Raw genomic sequence first — 23,170 nt, forward strand, 5'->3', positions numbered from 1 at the left:
TAATATGTTTTGAAGTTAGGAAGCATGAGTCCTCCAGCTCTGTTATTTTTCAACACTGTATGGCTATTAGGGGTCCCTTGCATTTCCATAGAAATTTTGGGATCAGTTTGTCAACTTCTGCAATGAGGCTAGTTTGGATTTTGATAGAGGTTACATTTAATCTGTAGATCAGTTGGGTAGTATTGCCATTATAACAGTATCAAATCTTCCAGTGCATGAGCACGGATACCTTTTCGTATATTTACATTTTTACTTCTTTTAAAGATGTTTATAGTTTTCAGGGTATAAGTCTTGTGCTTCTTTTCGTTGCAGTTATTATTTCTGAGTATTATTTTGGTATAATGTTAAATGAATTGTGTTCTTAATATCATTTTCAGATTTTTCATTCCTAGTGTATAGAAATACAGTTAATTTTTACATATTGATCTTGTATCCCACAAGCTTTCTGTACTTATTTCTTAGTTCTCATAGTTTTTTAATTGATTCTTAGAGGATTTTCTATATATAAGATTATGTCATCTGCAAATAGAGATAGTTTTGCTTCTTTCTTTTCAATCTAGATACCTTTCATTTTTTTCCCTTGATTAATTGTCCTTTAATATTGAATAGAAATGGTGAGAATGTACATTCTTATCCTGTACCTGATCTTAGGGGAAACAGTTTCAGTCTTAAGTGTAATGTTAGCTGTGGTTTTTTGGTTAATATTTTTTATAAGATTGAAGACCTTCCCTTATATTCCCAATATGTAGAGTGCTTTTATTATGAAAGGGTATTGGATTTTATCGGATACGTTCTGTATATATTGAGATGATCATGTGGTTTTTGTTTTTTATTTTATTGATATGGTGTATTACGTGGACTGATTTTTGTCTGCTAAACTAGCTTTGCATTTCTGGGATAAATTCCATTTCATCATCATGTATAATTCTTATTTATTGCTGGATTTGATTTGCTAGTATTTTGTTGAGGATTTTTGTGTCCAAATTCGTAAGAATACTGGTATGTAGTTTTCTTGTAGTATCTTTTTTTTTTTTTTTTTTTAAGATTTTATTTATTTATGTGACAGAGACACAGCCAGCGAGAGAGGGAACACAGCAGGGGAGTGGGAGAGGAAGAAGCAGGCTCCCAGCGGAGGAGCCCGATGTGGGACTCGATCCCCGAACACCGGGATCACGCCCTGAGCCGAAGGCAGACGCTTAACGACTGAGCTACCCAGGCGCCCCTGTTTTTTTAATATTTTATTTTATTTTGTTTTATTTTTTTATTTAAATGCAATTAGCCAACATATAGTACATTATTCGTTTTGATATAATGTTCAATGATTCATTAATTGCATATAACACCCAGTGCTCATCACATTACACACCCTCCTTAATGCCCATCACCCAGTTACCCCATCCCCCCACCCACCTCTCTTTCCACAACCCTCAGTTTGTTTCTGGAGTCAAGAGTCTCTCATCGTTTTTCTCCCTGTCTGATTGCTTCCCATTCAGCTTTCCCTCCCTTCCCTTACTGTCCTCTGCACTATTACTTATATTCCACATATGAGAGAAACCGTTTGATAATTGTCTTTCATGATTGACTTATTTCACTCAATACTGCCCTCATACACCGAGTTCGGAAATGTTCCTTCCTCTTAACGTTGTTTAAGATAATCTGTGAAGGATTGGTATTAATTTTATAAGTGTGGTAGAATTCATCAATGAAGCTATCTGATTTTGTGATTTTCCTACAAGAAAGTTTTGGTTTACGGACTCAATCTCTTCCGTATAGGTCTCCTCAGATTTTACATTACCTTTTGAGTCAGTTTTGGTAGTTTGTAAAAGGGAATTTGTCTCTTTTATTTGTGTTACCTAATTTGTGTGCATATGTTTGTGTATAGTATTTCCTTACATATTGCCTTTTAACTTCTGTAAGGTTTGTAGAAATGTTCCTCTTTCATTCCTGATTTTAGTAATTTGTCTTCCCTTTTTTTCTCGGTTAGAAAACCTAAAGGTTTGGGGCGCCTGGGCGGCACAGCGGTTGGGCGCCTGCCTTCGGCTCAGGGCGTGATCCCGGCGTTCTGGGATCGGGCCCCAGTCAGGCTCTTCCGCTATGAGCCTGCTTCTTCCTCTCCCACTCCCCCTGCTTGTGTTCCCTCTCTCGCTGGCTGTCTCTATCTCTGTCACATAAATAAATAAAATCTTTAAAAAAAAAAAAAAAAGAAAACCTAAAGGTTTGTCAGTTTTGTTCATCTTTTCAAATAAACAACTTTTGTTGATTTTTCTCTGTTTTCTTCTTTATTTCAGTAATTTCCACTATAATCTTTTTTCCCTTCCGTTACCTTTGAGTTTAGTTTGCTCTTTAAAGATTGTTTTTTATATTTTCTTAACGTAGAAGATTAGGTTATTTTTTGAGATATTTCTTTCTTTAAATTTTTTATTTTAATTTAGTTAACATGTAGCATATTATTAGTTTCAGGGGTAAAATTTAGTGATTCATCTGTTGCATATAGCACCCAGGACTTATCACATTACGTGTTCTCCTTAATGCAGTTACCCCATCATGCAGTTACCCCACCCCCCCCCCCCACCTCCCCTCTAGCATCCCTCAGATTGTTTCCTATAGTTAAGAGTCTCTTATGGTTTGCCTCCCTCTCTGTTTTTATCTTATTTTATTTTTCCTTCCCTTCCCCTATGTTCCATCTGTTTTGTTTCTTAAATTCCACATATGAGTGAAATCATATGGTATTTGTCTTTCTCTGACTGACTTATTTTGCTTAGCATAGAGATATTTCTTTTTTTAATATGGGTATTTACAGTTATGAATTACTCTATAAGTAGTACTGTATCTGTATCTCTTTAGGTTTTGTTATGTTATATTTTCATTTTTATTCATCTTATTTTCTAATTTCTTTTGTGATTTCTTCTTTGACCCATTGCTTATTTAGGAGTGCATTATTTAATTTGTATATTTTTGTGAGTTTTCCAATTTTTTGTTACTGATTTTTAATCTCATTCTATTAAGATTGGAGAATATACTTTGATTTTAATCCTTTTAAATTTATGGAGTTTTATTTTATTTACCTTGCACATGATCTCTCTTGAATATTGCATATGTACTTGAGAAGAATGTATGTTCTGTTATTGTTGGGTAGAGTGCTATTTTGTAGATGTTTGTTAGATCTTGTTGGTTTATAGTGTTCAGGTCTTCTATTTCCTTGTTGTTCTCTCTGTTGTTGATAGTGGCTAATTGAAGTCTTCAACTACTTTTGTTGAATCATCTGTCCTCCTTTCTCTTATTCTGTTGTTTTATGTATTTTGAGTCTTTCTTATTAGGTGCATATGTGTTTATAATTCTTAAGAATTTTTCTGATGGATTGATCCTTATATAATTATAAAATGTCTCTCTTTACCTCTAGTAACAATTTACTCTTTATTGTTGTTGTTTATTTGCTTAGTGACTTTCTTGAACAAATTCCGTACTTTGTCAGCTTTATTATATCTGACCTACTGAAGCCTCTGCTTAGTTACCTTAGTGGTCAGCTCATGACTGTACAATGGTTTCCTTATATTTGGAACTGCCAAGTCTCCTGGCCTTAGCTGATGGGCTATGTGTGCATGTTGGAGTATGTGTCAGTGCTCAAGCAGGCAGTGTACAATTTTTATAGTAGTTTTACTTCATTTTTGAGCAAAGCTTCAAGGTCAACCTGAATTTCCCAGTACAGCCATCAGGACTATTTGGGTTATCCATTATCTTCTTCATTGAGCTTTGGGTTTTTGTATCTTTTCTTTTTTTTTTCTTTTTAGAGTGGAAGGGTGAGGGTGGGGTGAGTGGGACAGAGGGAGAGGGATAATCCCAAGCAGGTGCCATACTCAGTGTAGAGCCTGATGCAGGGCTCAATCTCACAACCGTGAGATCATGACCTGAGCTGAAATCAAGAGTCAGAAGCATAACTGACTGAGCCACCCAGGTGCCCCTAGTTTTTGTGTCTTTCAAGAGTTTTTTCTGTTTCATTCAAGTTGTTCAATTTCTGGACATAAAGTTACTGGTGTTATTCCCTATTATTCCTCTAATATCTATATAATTTGTACTGATGTCACCATTCTTACTGTGACAATGGCAAGTTGTATTTTCTTTCTTTTTATCCTGATTTCCTGATTAGTCTAGCTAGAAGTTTATCAATTTTATTGATCCATTCAATCAGCTTGTGGTTTATTTATTCTTTATTATTCTCATTTTTCTGGGTTTTGTTTAATTGATTTCTCCTTTGATCTTTAGTGTTTTCCTTCTGCTTACTTTGGTTTTAAATTTGCTCTTCTTGTCCTAGTAGCTCTAGGTGGAAGCTGAGGTCTCACATCCTTCTCCTCTAATCGGTGTTCATTGCTATAAATTTGCTCCTAAGTACTGCTTTCATGGCATCCTACAAATCGTATTGTCATTTTTATTTTGATACAACTCAGAATTCTTTCTCATTTTCCTTTTTATTTCCATTTTTTCTTTGAGCCATGGATTATTTAGAAATTTGTTATTTAGTTTCTAAATATTTTGGAATTTTCTAGAGGTTTTTCTATTATTTATCTCTCTCAATTATCTTGTGGTCAGGGGACATACATTGTGTGATTCGAATCTTTTTGAATGCATTGAAAGTTCTTTTATGGCTAAGAATATAGTGTTCCTTGGTGAATGTTGCTTGTGTACTTGGAAAGAATGTGCATCTGCTGTTGCTGGGTGAGGTGATCTATAGATGTCAATCCAGGCAAGCTTTGTGGTAGCATTGTGCAAATTGTCTCTGTCCTTGTCGATTTACCGTCTAGTTATGCATCATTTACTGAGGATGAGGTATTGGAATATCTAACTACAATTGTAATTTTTTTAGTGTCCACAAAGCCTGGCGCACAACCTTATGCTTAAGTGCTCTGGGATCTTTGAATCCCCTGAAGTAGGGATTATGTCTCATAATTCTTTTGATCCCAGTCCTTAGGAGTGACTACTTAGTAAAAAATGATGTTGTCAGCGTGAGAACTATTTGTTATATGTACTTACTGACTTTAGTTGTATATGAAGGTTATATTTAGATGAGCTGCCTTTTCAGTGAAAACATATAAGCATTTGCATTTTATTTGATGTGTTTTACATGTAAAAGGGTTATAATATAAAAATTAATCTGTGTGCCACAAAATGACCCTGTAGTGTAGGCATGGATTCAGTTTAATTCAGTCAAAATGCCATAGAGCTTTACTTGGACATGCTTGACTAGGCATCCTCAGTAGACTTTCAATACAGGTTATATTAGAAAAAAAGTCTTTAAAAATTTGGAATAAATTTTTGGTTACCTAATATGTGCCATTTCTGTTAATCTTGGGACATTAAATATTTAATTTTCTTTTCCTAAGGTGGCTTGTGTATCATTTGGATAACTTCCGTGATTTTTTTTTTTTCTCTTAGAGCCATAAATATTCTACATGTATACGGCCGTTTCTGCCTTACTACAATGTGTCACATCAGTTTGCTACCTTTGTTCTTAAAGGTTCTTTTGTAAGTAAATATGTGGGACTTTTATTTTGGTTTGATTTGAGAATTTATATATTGTATCACAGGCTGTCAGTTTATAAGTGCAGTCTTCTATTAGGAGCTGTTAAGTACTTATATATCCATATAAATGGATACAGGCACTGGTGTCTTCTCTCTACTGACTGGTCTTAGTCAAACAGTACAGAAGCCACGAGGAGGCAAAACTCTGTGTGGCTAAAACTCTCTGTGGCTTTGAAGAACACTTAACAAAAGTCAGTTGTAACAAAGTTGTTCCTGTTGGTAGAAGCATCAGTTATGTAGTCTAGGGAATTTTCAAGTGTTCACCTTTCAGTACTCTACAAAAAACCCAACAACATAAAAAAGACCAGATTCTTGCTATTTCTACCTATTGTTAGTTTTGAACACAGAAAATACAGTGCCTTTTCTGACTACTAATTTCTACTAAGTTTTGACTACAGTGCCTTTTCTGACTACTAATTGCATAAAAATTGTTTTTTAATACTAGAAAATTCCTATAAAGTGTTTTACACAGGTACAGTAGTGAATATTTTTGAAGCAAAGGCACTAAAATCTTCTTGAACATTTGCCAGAGTCTGTGGTATTTACAGGAAATAAAGTATTTGCTTGAACAATACCTTCCTACTTTCAGAATGTTACTACTTAAGATTTGAAGTGGGTCTTTTGGCAAATAGGAATAGAGTGCACATTATCAATGGTTCATTCTTGCTGGTACTAATTTTGGAAATCCTCAGAGGATATGATGAGCCACTTAACTATGCCTTTTTATGTGTGTTTTCTCCTCAGAGTGAAATACCAGAGCTACAGGTGTGGTATACGAAGCTTGGAAAACCATCTACGAGATTTCTTTTTAAACAACTGGATTCTCTATGGGTAGTTTTAAAATAAATTCCTGTATTTTGAGCATTGCGAATAGTAAAGGAGGACAGACATTTGATTAATGAAGAATTTTTAATTTTATAATTGATTTTATGACTGAAGTATAATAGAGCTAAAGTCCCCAGCTGTTTTTTTTTTTTTTTTTTTTTTTTAATAGAAATCCTCCTCAAGACATAATAGAAGTGTGTGTGTTTATAGGTGTGTTTGTTTGCTGTGATGAATGGTGCCACCATCCCCTGGCTGCCCAAGTAAGAAAATTGAGTCTCACCTGAGACTGTCTTTCCCACCGACCCTATCTTTGTATACCACCATTGGTCTAGTTCAGAGCATTCTATCTCTGACGTGTTTTTCTTACACATTCCTTATTCTCCTTTCCCACTGCTACTGCTTATTTCAGTACCTTATTATCTCTCTCCTGGGTTTTGGAAACGACTTCCTCTTTTCCCAGCCTCCAATCTGACTCTGTCCAGCCACCCATCACACTGCTACCAGAATAATGTGTCTAAAATGCAGATCTGAGTTTTGTCAGTCCATTGCTCAAAGTCCTTCAGTGATTTTTCCTGTGAGTTCACATCCCTTAGCATAGCACACGACCCTTGTTACCACCTCACGAGGTAAAAGACTGCTTTCATTTCTCGATGCTTGTTCTGCTAACGTGGCCTGTACTTACAGACCAGACTTCTCTGCCACTTTACTCACGTCTGTGACTTTGCACTTGCTTCTTCCCCCTCCTGAAGGCCTTCTCCTCATGTCTTTGTTGTCCTTCAAGACTCAGCTCAGGTGCGGCTTCCTCTGAAGCTTTCCCCACCAGTCCTAGCTCAGAGCCACCTAGGAGCAGGTGCTTACCTGGTTAAGCACTTTCCCCACTACACTGGGCACCTTGAGGATTGGGGCCCTGCATTATTTAGCTTTTTACCCCAGGCCCCTGCTATCATGCTTACTTAGCACATGGTTGTTCCTCAGGAAATGTTTCAAAGAATGTGATTTGGTCCAAGTGAACACATTACTTCACCTAATTGACACAAATCTACTTTTCCTGAAAATTATAAATGTTCTGTGAATCAACTAGTCGCTATCAGTGATTGAACACCATTTCTGTATAAAATTCTAAAAAAAAAAAAGAGCAGTCTGCTTTTTGCACAACAAATTGCAAGAAATGCATATTAAAATCAATTTTCCCCATAAGAAAAATAATATCATTTGGGGTATTACCTGAGCCAGAATATGGTGTTACATATTTCATAGATCTGACCAATAATTTATTATTAAAGCAAAGATATGGTATAAGCCCCCAGAATTGAAAGTAGAAAAAAAAAACAACTGCTGAAATTTCCTAAAATGGGCATACATCTAATGCCTACGTTAATTATGTAAAGGTTTCTAGTGTCTTCAGAGGTCTACATGTAGCATAGAATAGCTGCGATATAGGGAGTGTTTCTATAGGGAAGGTCGTGCACTGAGCGAAGTACTTTCTAAAACAGTATGTTATTTGATTCTTGCAGCAGCCCTAGGAGGTCTGTATTTTTTCCCCTCATTTTGTGGTGAAGTGGCTTAAAAAGAGTAAGCTGCCAGAAGCGTAAAAGTGACACAAACCTAACTTGCTAATTGAAATATATATTGAACATGTCAGAAGTAGGACCTTTTTTTCTTAATAGTAAAAGGTTTTCTGTGATTAACAGCTGAGTCATCAGTGAGATTTTGTGGATTTTTCTCCCTTAGTAAAGTCCTAAAAAGTAAATAAGCAGATCTCTTGCTTATGTGTATTGAATGTACATGGGCTTTGAGGAGCTTACAGTGTAATGGCAAAGAATAGACAAATAGAAATTTTGGTGTCATCTAGTCCTCCTTCCCTCCATGGAGGGAAATTCTTTTAAAATCCTATCTACAAAGTATAATTTTAGAAAGCCTTCTAAATAACTTAAGGAAAAAGATCCCCAAGGCCTTGATCCTGGGTGTGGCCTTCACGAGTGGTTCTGAGGTTTCAGCAGAAGTGAGTCTGGCTTTTCATTAAGTTGATTTTCCAAAAAGTTGATTTTGCCCAGATGAGATGAGCCAAAGCACCCGGCCTTGACCCCCGCGTTTTCGGTTTCCAGCTCCTCGACAGCGGGGGCACTTTCACCCTGGAGCTGCGGGAGGACGAGCTCTTCACGCTCACCACTCTCACCACCGGGGGCAAGGGCAGCTACCCGCTGCCTCCGAAGTCCCAGCCCTTCCCACGGATTTATAAAGACGATTTCGATGTTGGTAAGTTTTGTTTGTTTTTACTAAACCTTACCGTGGTTTCCATTTCCAGCAGTAGTGGGTAGATTTCTACCTGTCAGACGGGTGTGCGAGAAGGCCTGTGCAGAGTGGCTCTGAATGTCCACGTGGTAACTGAGACCTCATTTCTGTGTTACCTCAAGGTGACTCTCAGCTTGAGAGCCCTGTATTTTTCGGTGCCAGAAAAAACAGAATGAAAGCTATAATCGTAAGTTGGTTTCAATGAAGCTTACGGTTTGTGACCCTGCCACTGCCCTGGCATCCACATCTCATGAAAGCCATTCCTGGTTTCCTCCCTGAGTGTGTGGTCAAGGTCCTTCACTTTCCGCGGGGCTAGTGGACTGTGTGCTAAGGGCCGTTATGCTCCCCTTGGGGGCTTCACCTCATTATCTACCTGGGAATTTTATACTTGCACTCTCCTGGTTTTCTAGGAAGATCTGTTCTAAAGCTGTTAGAAAAGCTTTTGATTTTAGGTAATTCAGGAAAACTGCTTGAAAAGTTAGAAGGCAGAGTCATTGTGAGTATAGCCCCAGATCACTCAGTAAGTGACAGAACTTGTCGACCAGGAGATGTACAGCTTCTGGATCTCACAGACAGGGTCAGGTGGCGCTCTTCTTTGCTCCTAAAATCTGGAGCTGTAGGAGAGAAGCAGGGAGGGGGACTGCCATTGAGAGTGCATCTTGAACCTCCTGTCTGCAGGGCTGCTCTTTCCAGCCTGGCTGCTTGGAGACTCCTGCTACCCCCTCCCGTCACAGTCAGGGCCGCAGGGTCTCAGCTGCCTTTCCCCGGAAGGGATACCCTGGTTAATTGCAGCACAAGGCCCTTTGGACTGTGTACTGGAGTCCTCTCGGTTATTCGCATAACACAGACAACAGGGACCCTCGGGGGGGCTCTGTGCTTTGTTTTCTTCCAATTCTCTGAAGTGGCCTCTTAGATGAATCCATGAACACGCCACCCGGAACGTCTTTGCACTGTGTTGCTCTCTCCTGCGTTGGCAGAGGTAACTCGTCTTGTCTTCAGTAAAGGAGTCTGTGTGGGGTACGGCCCAGTTAACACGAGGGAAGTTCCCCCGACACCAGAATTTTTTATTCTATGACCTGAAAACCGAAAGGCAATTCTAAACCTACAAATCTAAAGTGTAATGCTTTATTGACTACAAAATAAACTAAAAATTGTAAGTCAGGCTGTAGCACTCCTTTATGTGGTTCTTAATTTCTCAAATGATGAATATGAAAACACTTAGAAAAGCATGAAGTATGAAATTAGCTGTAAGATTATGACTAAAATTGCTCTTCTGTAGCCTTTGTCATTGTAAGACTGTAATTTAATTAAATAAAACTGAAAAAAAATTGATAAATAGCCCAACTGCTTTTGCTCCATATTAGAAATAGAAGAGAATTTGTAATTTGTAAATGCTGTAGTTGATACAGTGAGCCTTTTCTAATCTGTCAGCTGATGACTGTGACCAGGAACTTAGAACCTCATTTGGCAAATACTAGAAATAACAAAATTATCTCTTACTGAGCCCTTGCTGGGTGCTGGTTTATGTACGCACTTTACATGAATTCTTTCATTTAATTCTCTTGCCCTCATGTCCACTAAGAAAGGAGCATGCTTGAGACACAGGGCAGTTAAACAACTTGGCCAGGGGGACGGACTGAGCTGGAATTTAAACCTTGGGTCTGCCTTTCTGTAAAACTCGTGATCTCTCCTCTTATGCCGTTGCATGGATTAAATATGTAAAGTCTGTGTATTAAACTGATTATATTGGTATTGAGTAATAATGATGATATAAAATTAGTCTCTTTATTAACCTAACCCCTAAACTTCCGCTTGTTTTTTTTTTTTTAAGATTTTATTTATTTATTCGACAGAGATAGAGACAGCCAGTGAGAGAGGGAACACAAGCAGGGGGAGTGGGAGAGGAAGAAGCAGGCTCATAGCGGAGGAGCCTGATGCAGGGCTCGATCCCATAACGCCGGGATCATGCCCTGAGCCGAAGGCAGACGCTTAAAGACTGAGCCACCCAGGCGCCCCTAAACTTCCGCTTGTTATAAGTATCATTTACTTATTTAGGACTTTACAAAAGTGTTTCAAAATGTGCCATAAAATACCAGAGAGGAGAAATTCTGTAAGGATTTTATACTAACCAGAGAATTTAATTGTGTTCTGAACAGATTACCCGTTTTTTAGTGAAGCTCCAAATTTCGCTGATCAGACTGGCGTCTTTGAATACTTTACGAATATTGAAGACCCTGGAGAGCATCGCTTCACACTTCGCCAAGTTCTCAATCAGCGGCCCATTACTTGGGCTGCTGATGCATCCAACACCATCAGTATTATAGGAGATTACAAATGGTATATAACATTGGTGTCCTTAATGTGTATCTAGCTGAAATAACCTCGTAATAGTGTCAGGTACATTCTGAAGTGAAGACTTTCCAACGGTCTTCCTTGTACAGGAGCCTAATGGGTGTGTGGTCATTGTTGAATATCAGGGCCACAAGTCAGCACGTGCAATGCAGCCTCAGTGTCCTCCCGTCCGATTTGTCCGGTTTAATAGTGATTGTTGCAGGAACAGATTGCTTTTAATATAAAAACTGAGGACTTTCGGATCCAGTTATAATTTCATATTTGTTTACAAACAGACTTTGTGATCTGTGTGTGGTTTTTGGCTTTGCTGGAGCGTTGATTTGTTGATCTGGTGTTGCCACCTGCTGGATCCAGTCTAGACTACACTGTTTTAGCCTTCGTAGAAAACCTGTTTACAGGGTGACGGTAGGTGGCAATAGTGAAAAGCAAATCAGCTTTTACTTGGTGAGTGAATTCATCCCTTTCCTTTAGGATTTGTATTTATCCTACACGTAAAACGTAACGACCAAACCAAAACTTCACCTTCTCTGTTAAATCAGTTGTGGGATTGTAAAGTACTGACTTATGTATACCTGTTTTAGGTGTTTCTTTTGTACTTTTTCTTTTAACTAGTATAATTCTGTGAAACAAAACTCAGGCGTTCCAGGTTTAGTGATAGTAACTGTTAATGCCAAGTCACCAGGCAGCCATATCTATTCCTTGGAAATTGGACCCGGCAGGGAAGATAAACCTGAAAAGAGCCTTGACTTGTTTATCTGTGGAATGCTGCAGAAAGTCTTTATCCCTTCTCTATTGCCTACTCCCTATTAGAAATCCCAAATTCTAGTTCCAAGCTCTGCTGTAAGTCTTGAGAAACTTCTGGTTACCTGGTTTCCAGAACCCATACAGTGCCATGGGGAGTTATTGGGGTACAATGAAGAATGCTTGCCTAATTTTGGATAACTTCGGTGGCTTGTCTTTCTATACAACAAGAATGCCATTTATCCCACATCTCTGTAGTAGACAGTTTACCTGGATTTTCTGATCGTGCTAGTGAGGTGTGTAATTTTTTCATTTGCTACCTATGGTCTTATGAGACAGGTGGCTGGGTTACTTTTCTAAGGGAGGGGCCCCATTATTTTGGTTACCAGTTTGGAAGGCAGCCAGTGTAGAAAACCTTTAATTTTTTGCGACAGCTGTTACCCTCCTCTACGGAAGAGTGGCTCTCCCTGAACCCAAACTCTTATTTCTGGTTGGGACTCTAGAAAAATTGAGAAACTCTTTAATTGTAGTAGAGAGATGGGTTAGAGCACCATCCAGAGAGTAACCAAATGTCTTCATAACCTTGAAGAGTTTGCAGTATTGAAATAGCAATACTCATCCTTACTGCTGCAGTGGGTAAGGGAGTTGAGGGGGGAAAGCTGGGAGAGGGAAAGAGTCACGTAGTTTGAATGGGAAAGGATGAGGAAAGGGCAGTGACACCCTTCAAAAAAACTATTTTCATCCTTCTTAGCCCTGCTTCCATTGTACAACAGGAGTATGCTCAGGATTATGAGTCACTCTCTCCAGCAGCCCGCTCAGCTCTACATGTCTGCGCCTCACTTCCAAGACCCTTTCAAATTTGGGCTCATCCTATTTATTATGTGCTATTTCCCAGTATTTCCTCCTGGATTTGAGGTAGCCAGATCTGTTCAGGGAGCCCCACGCGTGCCAGGCTCATTTCTGTTTGTTGGCTGCAGTGCCCCCTTCCTATAGGGAAAGGAGGGAGTGAAAACCCGGTCATACTACACACGGGTATGAGGGGCCCACAACTACCCATTGGAGAGGTGTCATCCTCTCCACCTTATGGATTGGGAAACCAAGGCTTCTGGGTAAGATTTACCCAAGTTCCCATACTTATAAGTTCTAGAACTAGGGCGAGAGGCCAGGACTATCTGTTGCCGTAGCCCATGTTCTTTGGACGACCACCTCACACCCTTGTTTTATCATCGTCTTCTTCCTAAGAGTAGGAGAGGGAGGATGAGTATGGTTTCCCTATAGTGCTATTTTAGAGTCAGCTCTCGGTGTGCACATACTGTCGTCAGTTCTTAGGGTGTGTTTGCAAGGGGGCTTCCTCTGTCATCCTTAGATTTAGTTAAGTACCAGCACAGTAATTGGACTACAGAGCGTAGGCGTTCCCAGAGCTACTCCAGACTTCCGTCTTGTTAGTAAGCTTTGGTTGAGACCTGAGAGCAATCACAAAATTACCTTCACTGCACACATCCAAACTCTGCCTCCCTTTGGTTAAATTTGCTTACTGTATTGGCCAGTTTTTGTGCCGTTCACAGTACCAAGAGATTACGGCTCTGGAAGGCGAGACCACACTTTTATTCTGTTTCATTCATTGTCTGTAAAATTGCCTGCAAGTTCTGATGTGGGAATCTTTTTTCTGGAATGTGGTGTCTAAAAAGGAGGTTAGATCTTCTCCCACTCTGACTCTATTAAATAGAGTAAGTTTCTGGTGCTGACACTTTTTATACTTCTGATGAACCAGAACAGAGGGAGGGGATTTGTGGAGCAATGCTGATCCTTCGTGGTTTCCTACTGGGGACAATCTGCGGAGGGAAAACCTCCCTCTACTTGGGAGGATGTACAAGACAAATTGGGCTTTAGTTAAGTTTGCATCTGATTTTCCTGTAAAGTAGCCCAGCTTTGATTAGATGATTCACTGTGGATTTTCTGGATTGTTGCGTGCCCGTTGTAGCTACTTCTTTTTTTCTATTTTTCTTTACAAAGTAAAATTTCATTGTGCAAAGTTCACTGATAAGAAACTGAGAAATATAAAAGCCACATAATTCTAGATCTAATTTCCCCCCATTTCCAAAATATATTTCTTGGTGTTCTTAGTTTTATTTTAGGCAAATTGCTTGCCTTATTACTTGGCTTTGTTCAGGCTTTCTTTCCTGTTTGCAGTTAGAATTTGAGTAGGAGGTAAGTTATTTTCAGAGATCATGTAGGTTTGGGGTGGTTGTATCATTGCAGAAGGCATCTAGTAGCATTTATAAAAGACTCCTGGAGCGGAGCTCACTATTAAAGGTCTCGTAGTTCCTGACTGGAGTTTCCCCCTCCTTTGATACCCCTGTCGATGAGTAATGGCAGGCAGGGATTTACTGTCCCTGTATGGACAGAGACGCTCTGTAGGGGAAAACGGCTCTCAGAGTAGGATTCCTGGACCAGTGGCACCCGGGAATTTGTTAGGCAGATTCAAGAGCCCCATCCCAAACCTACTGAATTGGACACTGTGGGGCGGGGCCAACAGACTGAATTTAACAAGCCCTCCAGGTGATTTCAGTGCTGTTCAAATTCGAAAATCCCTGCTGTAGAGTCAACACGGAGTTGACTCTGCAGAGAAATAATTTGAGATCTTTCTTCTGGAGTTATTACGTCTTGGTAGGGTTAAAGGTAAAAATTAGCCCCAAAGTAGCTTCTTTTATTTTTTAAAAATATTTTATTTATTTATTTGAGAGAGGGTGAGCAAGAGAGAGCAAGCAGACGGGGTGAAGGGCAGAGGGAGAAGCCGATTCCTCCACTGAGCAGGGAACCCGGTGTGGGGCTTGGTCCTGGGATTCCAGGATCATGACCTGAGTTGAAGTAGATGTTTAACTGACTGAGCCGCCCAGGCGCCCCAGCCCCAAAGTAGCTTATGTTCTCCTAGGGGCCCCCAGCTTTGCCTTCACTGATGGAAATTTAATAAACCTTTTTGTTCAGAATTGTATGGATCTTTTATATATTCCTAAGGGGAAAAAAAAGCCTCCTTTTAACATATTCTTAGGATGAGAAGTAGTTTTATTATAGAGAGACAAGAAATGTGTTAAGAGACTTAAAAATTTAAAAACAATAAATATTATTTTCCTGTAACATTAAAAGAGGCAATGAAATGACTTAACTTTAGGCGCGTAAAACTTAAAACTGTCATCGATGAAGATACTTTTTTTTCATCAATAAAGATTCTTAAAGCCCATCCCTGCTACAAGCGCAGACTTCACAAATCACATACCTCAGTTAGAAGTCTGGGAGCGCGTGGCTGGGAAGTGACACGTGCTGCACCCGTAGAGGCATAATTAAGAGCGCTAACCGACAGTTTCTTTCTGCAGGTCCAATCTGACTGTAACGTGCGATGTTTACATAGAGACTCCTGAGAAGGGAGGTGTGTTCATTGCTGGAAGAGTAAACAAAGGTGGCATCTTGATTAGAAGCGCCAGAGGAGTTTTCTTCTGGATTTTCGCAAATGGAACCTACAGAGTTACAGGTGATCTAGGTAAGTGACTTCCTCCGTAGCACATGGCTTGTTACGAAATACGCCACGGCGAGCTTGTCACTTACTGTGTAATGAGCGAGCTTTACCTCAAGGGGCTTGGACGTCTAACTGGGAAGAGATTCAACACATGTAAGCAGATACCAAATAATTCAAAATTTGAGAGTTAGAGAGGCAGCTGTGTGAAAGGAAATGGTGCAGAGCTTTTTCAGGTGGAGCTGAGCTAGGCCGTCAGGGTAGGATTTGCATAGACTGGGGTGAGGTGGACGTAGTAGGGAGAGAATGCCCAGGAAACCCCGTAAATAAAAAGCAGGACTACAAGAACGTGCTAGGGTGCTTATGGAGATACAAGGAGAGGGCTTGGTCTGCTTAAAATAGAGAAATTCTGTTTCCAAATTTAGTTAATAATTCGAAAAGAGCTTGACTTTTTTTTTCATTCATGTTAAACAGCCCTTGTCTTACGTAGAACAGTATTTTATCCAGGGTAGGTGCTTAGGGTATGTCCGGGTTGAATTCTGTCTAACTCACTTTGGTGTTGGTGCACCCCGCTCTGTTGAAACAGACCGTATTATGCTGCGTTTTCCTGATTTCCTTGTCTCAACTTCCCCCTGCATTTGTAAAAAATCTTCTCTCCTATAGTTTGCTACTCTTTTCCTAAGGTGGAAAGGGCTGCACAAGTAAAAAAGAGTGGTTATAAGGACACTAGGGTAGGATTGCAAAATCATGGCATGACCCATCTAGAACGTTCCTCGCTGATTGTCCAGTCCAAACCAGAGAGGTTAATTGATTTGCCCAAAGTCTCAGAATGAGTTAGTAGCAGAGCTGGAACTAGCTATTTACATCCAGGCCTTAGTCCCCACTGTTCTTGTGTTTTAAACTGCTCACTCAGCATCTTCGTCTGGTTTCTGTCAGGCATCCAAATATAATCTACCCCCAAACTAACTCATTGTGTTCTCTCATTCTCAGTTCATGCTATTCCATGTAACCAGTTACCCCAGCTGGAAATCTTATGGTGACCTTTGACCACTACTCCTTATTCTTTATATCCAGTCCAGCCGAGTATAAATCTGTGCCTGAACTGTAGAAGCTCCCACGTTAAACTGTGGTTGGTTTGTGAGTTTATTTCACTGGTCCTCCTGTGAGCTCACCGATAATGCGTGGCTCACAGAAGGATCCCAGTACACGCGTGTGGAATGCATGCCTGAATGAAGAATGTTCTGTTCTAAATCAGTGGTAGATCTGGAAATGTAGATCTTTAGTAAGGCTTCTTTGTTATGTACAAATGCTGCCTGAGAACCCCAACTGAGCTATGTGAGTCTGTGATTTCGATTTTAAAAATATGTCAGTCAGGATAATCTTTTTGTGTTGCAGCTGGTTGGATCATATATGCTTTAGGACATGTTGATGTTACAGCAAAGAAATGGTATACGCTCACATTAATTATTAAGGTAAGTATTGCTGATCGGAATGCCTGGAGGTAAAATATTCTTTTCTTGTGCCTTTCTGGCACTTTCTGTCATCAGATGAGAGGGGAAACGTGTGATAAATACAGTAATGGAAATAGGCAGCGAATCTGCCAGGACACCGGCAAACCAGCAGATCCGAGGGGGTAGTGTGTGTCAGGGTAAAGCCGCATGAGAACGACCAGCTGTTGACTTTATCACTCCTCAGTTTTTTCAAATTTTGGTTCTGTTTTTTAAACTCAGGGGTAATTGGTAGATAGTCAGTAATTGAATTATTTTTTCCCAGTTGGCTGAACCAAGATTATAAATTGGAGCCTATACATTTATTTTTGGTGGCTGAGAGTAATTTTCGCGATGAGTACAAATTTTTGGAAGTTGGTTTCCATGAGTACTTTCGTAAAGAAGATACCAGATTAATTGTAGGATCGTGGCATCTAAAAATATTTGTCCAAATCACTGGGTGATCATGAGTTATTGATGGATGTGAGTCCAAGGGATGCTGTGTAGAAACTTCTGTGGAATACACTGCTGTTCTGTGACAGCATGGTTCTGTCATAAGTTGGCTTAGGTTAGAACAGCAGGTAAATATGGAAATCACATAACTTTTTCAAATTGTTCTCGTCTCTTACCCAACCACCCAAAATGACAGTACTCATTTTTCGGGTGGTAACAATACGTTTTGAGCATCTGGGTTGGGTGTGGCATTGTTTAACTCTGCCACACTCAGTGGGCGCGGCTTTGTTCCCAGTTCTTCCCTTCGGCGACGAACCAAGGCGGTCCGGGTGGGCTTTACCTGCAGGTGGAGGGAGGGTCTGTTGCGTGGCTCTTGGGGCACATGTGCGGGTATTTGATTAGGCAGATATTTAGAAATGGAATTGCATTTTGAATTTTGGCAGATACTGCCCTATTGCCAGCCTAGCCGTATCCATTTTTATAGCAGTTATAATAATATTTGATATTACCTATTTCTAAGGATTGCTTTTCAGACTAATTCACATGATTTTATATTTTCTTGATAATGAGGGAGCTTGCACCCCTTCTTATGTTTATTGGCTATTTGTATTTTTCTCTCTTTTCTGAAGTTACCTGTTCACATTCTTTCCTCATTTTCTTATTGTGTTTTCTTTTTCTGATGGATTCATATGAATTTATTATATATTCTGAGTGGTGACGCATTATCTGTTACATATGTCACAGATATTTTCTTCTGCCCTGTCATATGTATTTTAATTTTGTTTATGGTATGTTTCATGAATAGAAGTTTTACATTTTGGTTCTGTCAAATATTTCTCTTTTTTTTCATTGCTTTTATGTTTTTTTTTAAGAAGACCTTCACCTTTCTCAAGGTGAGGAACATTTTTTTTTTCTCTAAACAAAGTTTAGGATTTTTTTATGTTGAAGTCTTTTTTTTTTTTTTTAAGATTTTATTTATTTCAGAGAGGGGGAGGGAGGGGCAGAGGCAGAGGGAGAGAGAGAATCCCAAGAAGACTCCCCACTGGGCACGGAGCCCCACATGGGGCTCGATCCCAGGACCCTGAGATCATGACCTGAGCTGAAATCAAAAGTTGGATGCTTAACTGATTGAGCCATCTAGGCGCCCCCATGTTGAAGTCTTTAATACATCTGGAATTTACTTATCAATCATAGGGAGGACTGGCCCAGTATAATTTTTTTTAAAACAAATGGATAGCCATCACCATTTATTACATAGACTGTCCTTTTGCCTATGATTTAAAGGCCACCTTTTTGGTGTAACAAATCATCACGTGTGCATAGGTTATTTCTGAACTTTGTTCTTTATATTGCTTTGTGTTTCATTATCTGGTATCACTCTTTAAAGTGTGTTGACTTTCCAGAATCTTTGATTACATAGTTTACTCCCTTACTTCCTTCAGGTTCTTTCCTGACCACGTTCTATAAAACAGCACCCGTTTTCCTTTCTGTCCCTCCTCCCTTAGTGAATGAAATGAGCGTTCTTTATTTTTTTAAATTTTTTTATTATTTATTTACGAGAGAGAATGAGTAGAGGGGAGAGGCAGAGGGAGAGGGAGAAGCAGACTCCCCACTGAGCAGGAAGCCCGAAGCGGGGCTCGATCCCAGGACCCTGAGATCATGACTCGAGCTGAAGGCAGATGGTTAACCAGTTAACCGACTGAGCCACGCAGGCGCCCCTCGAGTGAGCGTTGTTAGCAGTAGGCATGTTGGAGCCAGGCCGACCTGCGTGTCTACTTCCTTGCTGACACCTGCTGACTCCCTGCAAGTTATTTACCTCTTTGGGCTTCTGTTTCCTTATCTATAAAAGGGGGATAATGTCTGTAAAGTTGTTTTAGGGTTAAAGGTTTTTTATGTTTTCATTAATACGTGTCTATTAAGCACCTTTTATGTGTACTTCCCTAGGTGCTAGGGATGCAGCAGCGAACGAGGCACACACGGCTCCTGCTCTGCTAGAGGACACGGGCTGGCAAAGTCTGTCTGCGAAGGGCCAGACAGTAGATATTGTAGGCTTTGTGAGCCATCTGGTCTGTGCAACCTTGCTCAACTCTGCTTGTGTCGTGAGAAAGCAGCCACGGACAGTAGATAAATGAATGCACGTGGCTGTGATTCCAGTAACATTTTATTTATAAAAATAGGTGGCTGGCCTGTGGGCCATAGATGGCTGCCTTCTGTTCTAAGACAGTAAAAAAAAAAAAAAAAAAAGAATCAGTCAGTTAAATTGTGAAGAAAAAAATGGGCGAGGAGATAAAGTAGCTCCCCCGTCTGGATGCTGTAGGTAGGGAGAGGGGAAGGGCTCCTGGAGTTGGTGCTCTTTGAGCCGGACGTGCCTGGTGGGGAGAGCACGCTGCGCAGAGGGCCCGCTGGTGCCTCGCCTGGGGCGAGGAGCGCCCGGAGGCCAGCGGGCGGCGTGGGGCGGGGAGGAAGGGCAGCTGGGCGGTACGACCGTGCCCTGGCTCAGCGTCATAGTCCCTGTCGGCCCCTGGGAGGGCTGCAGAGAGCGGGGCGTGTGTGGCAGGGCGAGTGTGGGTCCCCTGAGCGTGGAGTTGGACAGCTAAGATTCAGCTCTCGCTCTGCTGGTGCGTGTGTGATTTTGACTTACGGTCTCACGTCTCCGTATCTCTGTCCGTAAGATGAAAGAACGAGATTAATGCCCATCGCATTGTCATTCTGTGACTTAAAAACAGATTTTATTTTGGTCCTTAGCCTGGCGCTTTGGATCTTTAGCTCTTCACCCTTTGAAATTAGCTTATTTAAATGTTTAGCTGCAATTGATATGCTGTGAATATGTGCTCAGAAACGTGCTGTAACAATGATAATAAGGGCTAGCTAGCGTTTGTACCCGCTGGGTGCCAGGCGCTTGGCTCTGGAGGATTGGCAGCTGTCTGAGGAAATTATTTTTATCTTTCTCTGCCAGTGGCCAGTAAATCATTTCTGTGGATATTTCCCTTCTTCCCCGATCCCTTTCCCCCCAGTCATCAGTTTAACTGGTGGTTACTATTTTTCTAACCTGAGGGTGGGCTCTTCATGTGACTTTGAAGTGATATTCTGTACACGGGGACAAAAAGGACTTAAATAAATGGATGCTTTGGCTCCAGTAGCCTCGTCTGAAGAGCTGGTGGCTGTTAGCCAACGTGTGTGCATGCAAGTACTTGGGAATTACGAACGTTTGTTTATTTTAGTGGGCTTTTGTCTAAGACTTTTTGATGCTATGGAAAGTTTTACATTTCTGATGGTTTTACAGCGTCTTGGTGGGGAACAAGGAAATCCTGAGGTCTTCCTTGTGCCTTGGAAACTCTTGACATACGTAGACGAGAATTTCCTCTGCGAGAATTTTTCCCGTGTGTCAAACTTCTGCTCAGACCGTGGAACCGTGTTCTGCCGCGGTCTGACGGGAGAAGCGTGTTGGCCCCACTGCACAGATTGGCCGTACGCAGTACGAAACGAACCTCAGAGAACCTTCTCGCGCGTCTTCACGGTGCCTTTGTCTTTCCTGCAGGGCCGGCTCTGCTCGGGCATGCTCAACGGCACCTACGTCTGGACGAACGTCCCCGTGAGTTTCCCGAAGAACGGCTGGGCCGCCATTGGGACGCACGCCTTTGAGTTTGCGCAGTTCGACAACTTTCGTGTGGAAGCCGCCAGCTGACGCTCACGGAGCAGCACAGAGCCACTGTTTGGATTTTCTTTCTTTTGTTTTGGTTTTGGTTGAGAGCCAGTTCTTCCGATGGATCAATACATGAGCCTCTTGGAGGCTAACCGTAGTGAAGGGAAAATGGGGAGAGAAATCCATGTTTGCTTGATCTGCCGGAAGGTATTTCTAGAACCAGTGCCCAGGGGAAACCGATGACTCCTGCGCGTGACCCGATACGTCCCCTGCAATTGCAGCTGTGCGGCGGCCCCGCTGGGAGGCGCGGTTTGGGTCTCGCCTCGCAGCCGCTCTCCGTGGCGCGCGCAGGCGTCGTGGCGGACACGCACCTCGGGCGTCGCAGAGACGGACCGTGTGTCGGGGCGACGGCCCGCCACGGGGAGCTGAGGAACACTGCAAGGGCGGCTTCGTGGCAGCCGCTTCCCCGCGTTAATCTTTACACTCTCAAGCGTATTTTTTCTTTTCCTTTTCACGACGATGCTTTTGAATTCTAGATACGATGAGTGGATGATTTGAAAAATGCCTCCCTAATAAACTACCTCTAAAGCGAGTCCTGCAGTGATCCCTATGAGCAGATTAACTGGGCTATCTGCAATTTTTAATTCTTTTAAATCCAACCTTCAGCCTCGTAACCCTTAAAACTCTCTGTGAACATTTTCCCAGGTGGCTGGAAGGAGGAAGAGAATCCCACGTAGCCAGTGCTGTACGTGGGTCTCAAGATGAAGCTGTGGCGGTTTTCTTGTGTCTCATTTCCTGGTGCCTTTCGCGACCTGTCCTCGTGTGCCGCTGGTGACGGACTAACGCAGCGAATGCATTCTTTTATCTGTGTGCGTGGAGGAAGGGGAACACGAAGCTTCTGCTAGTTCCTAGAATTGGATCATCCTCTAATATTCTGTGTGATTAGATGCGTTTGTTTCCTGAAAGTGCAAATGTGTTTATATTTAAGTGTGGGGAGCACAGTTCTCATGCCATATAATTTATATCTAAGCATTAGTGGTTCTCCTAGAAACGACTCAGTTGTCATGTCGATAAAGTAAATTCTGGAATTCTCTAACATGAAAGTTGAAAACTTCACTGGACTAATTCTAGAATTTTGGAATTTGTAATGGTTTAACATCGGCTAAACTGACCCGAAGTCTTGTATTTCTATTAAAGACAAGAAGCTAAATATTAGAATACATCAGATCATAGAGAAAAATTTTAAATTAAACCAAGTCTAAGTGATTTCCACTTAAGGTCTCTCCAGATTTTTTTAAGTTAACTTTATTGTGGTATAATTTACATACAATAAAATGTTCCCATTTTGAGTATAGAGTTCAGTGAGTCTTGATAACTGGATACGCCCACAAAACCAACAACCCAACGAAGATATGGAACATTTCCATTACCCCAGAAAGTTCTCGGTGCACCTGTGTAATAATATCCTCTCACCTGTCCCCAGCTCAGGCAACCATTGATAGGATTTCTGTTGCTACTGATGGAACATTATAGAAGTGGTATCATACACTGTGTACTCTTGGGAATGGTTTCTTTCATTCAGCATAATGCTTTTGAGATTTATCTATGTCGCTATGTAAATTAATGGTTTGCTTCTTATTGTATGGTTATACCACAATTTGTTGTCCTCCTCCCTCACTTTTTGGATTACGAATAAATCTATTATGAACATAGTCTTTGTGTGGACATTTGTTATCATTTTATTTATTTATTTATTTATTTATTTATTTATTTAAGATTTTATTTATTTATTCGACAGAGATAGAGACAGCCAGCGAGAGGGAACACAAGCAGGGGGAGTGGGAGAGGAAGAAGCAGGCTCACAGCGGAAGAGCCTGATGTGGGACTCGATCCCAGATTGCCGGGATCACGCCCCGAGCCGAAGGCAGACGCTCAACCGCTGTGCCACCCAGGTGCCCCTCATTTCTTTTTTTTTTAAAGACTTATTTTAGAGGGAGAGAGAGCAGGGGGAGGAGCAGAGGGAGGGAGAGAGAGAATCTAAAGCAGACTCCCTGCTGAGCACAGAGCCTCACTTGGCTTGATATCACGACCCTGAGATAATGACCTGAGCTGAAATCAAGAGCTGGACACTTAATCAACCACCCCACCCATGTGTCCCTGTTTTCATTTCTTAATAAGTATCAAAGAGCGATACTGCTGGCTCTTTAGGGAAGTGTATGTATAACCTTACAAGAAACTGCCAAACTGTTTTCCAAAATGATTATATGATTTTACACTCCTGTTTACAGTGTTGGA

General features: G+C 41.0%; 1 protein-coding gene across 3 annotated transcripts in view; it reads left to right on the top strand.

The window, feature by feature from the left end:
- The window catches only part of GALC (galactosylceramidase), a 58,745-nt gene extending 36,158 nt beyond the window's left edge, over nucleotides 1–22,587 (top strand). For all 3 annotated transcript variants that reach the window (XM_026515502.4, XM_048220053.2, XM_057318683.1), the window contains 7 exons: nucleotides 5,428–5,517; nucleotides 6,319–6,405; nucleotides 8,505–8,655; nucleotides 10,848–11,028; nucleotides 15,156–15,319; nucleotides 16,688–16,764; nucleotides 20,771–22,587. In XM_026515502.4, the coding sequence (XP_026371287.2) occupies nucleotides 5,428–5,517; nucleotides 6,319–6,405; nucleotides 8,505–8,655; nucleotides 10,848–11,028; nucleotides 15,156–15,319; nucleotides 16,688–16,764; nucleotides 20,771–20,917 (897 nt within the window). In that variant the 3' untranslated portion in view covers nucleotides 20,918–22,587. The remainder of the gene's footprint in view (nucleotides 1–5,427; nucleotides 5,518–6,318; nucleotides 6,406–8,504; nucleotides 8,656–10,847; nucleotides 11,029–15,155; nucleotides 15,320–16,687; nucleotides 16,765–20,770) is intronic.
- Nucleotides 22,588–23,170: the final 583 nt, after the last annotated feature.

This window comes from Ursus arctos, unplaced genomic scaffold (assembly GCF_023065955.2).
Source record: "Ursus arctos isolate Adak ecotype North America unplaced genomic scaffold, UrsArc2.0 scaffold_25, whole genome shotgun sequence".
Classification (NCBI taxonomy): Eukaryota; Metazoa; Chordata; class Mammalia; order Carnivora; family Ursidae; genus Ursus; species Ursus arctos.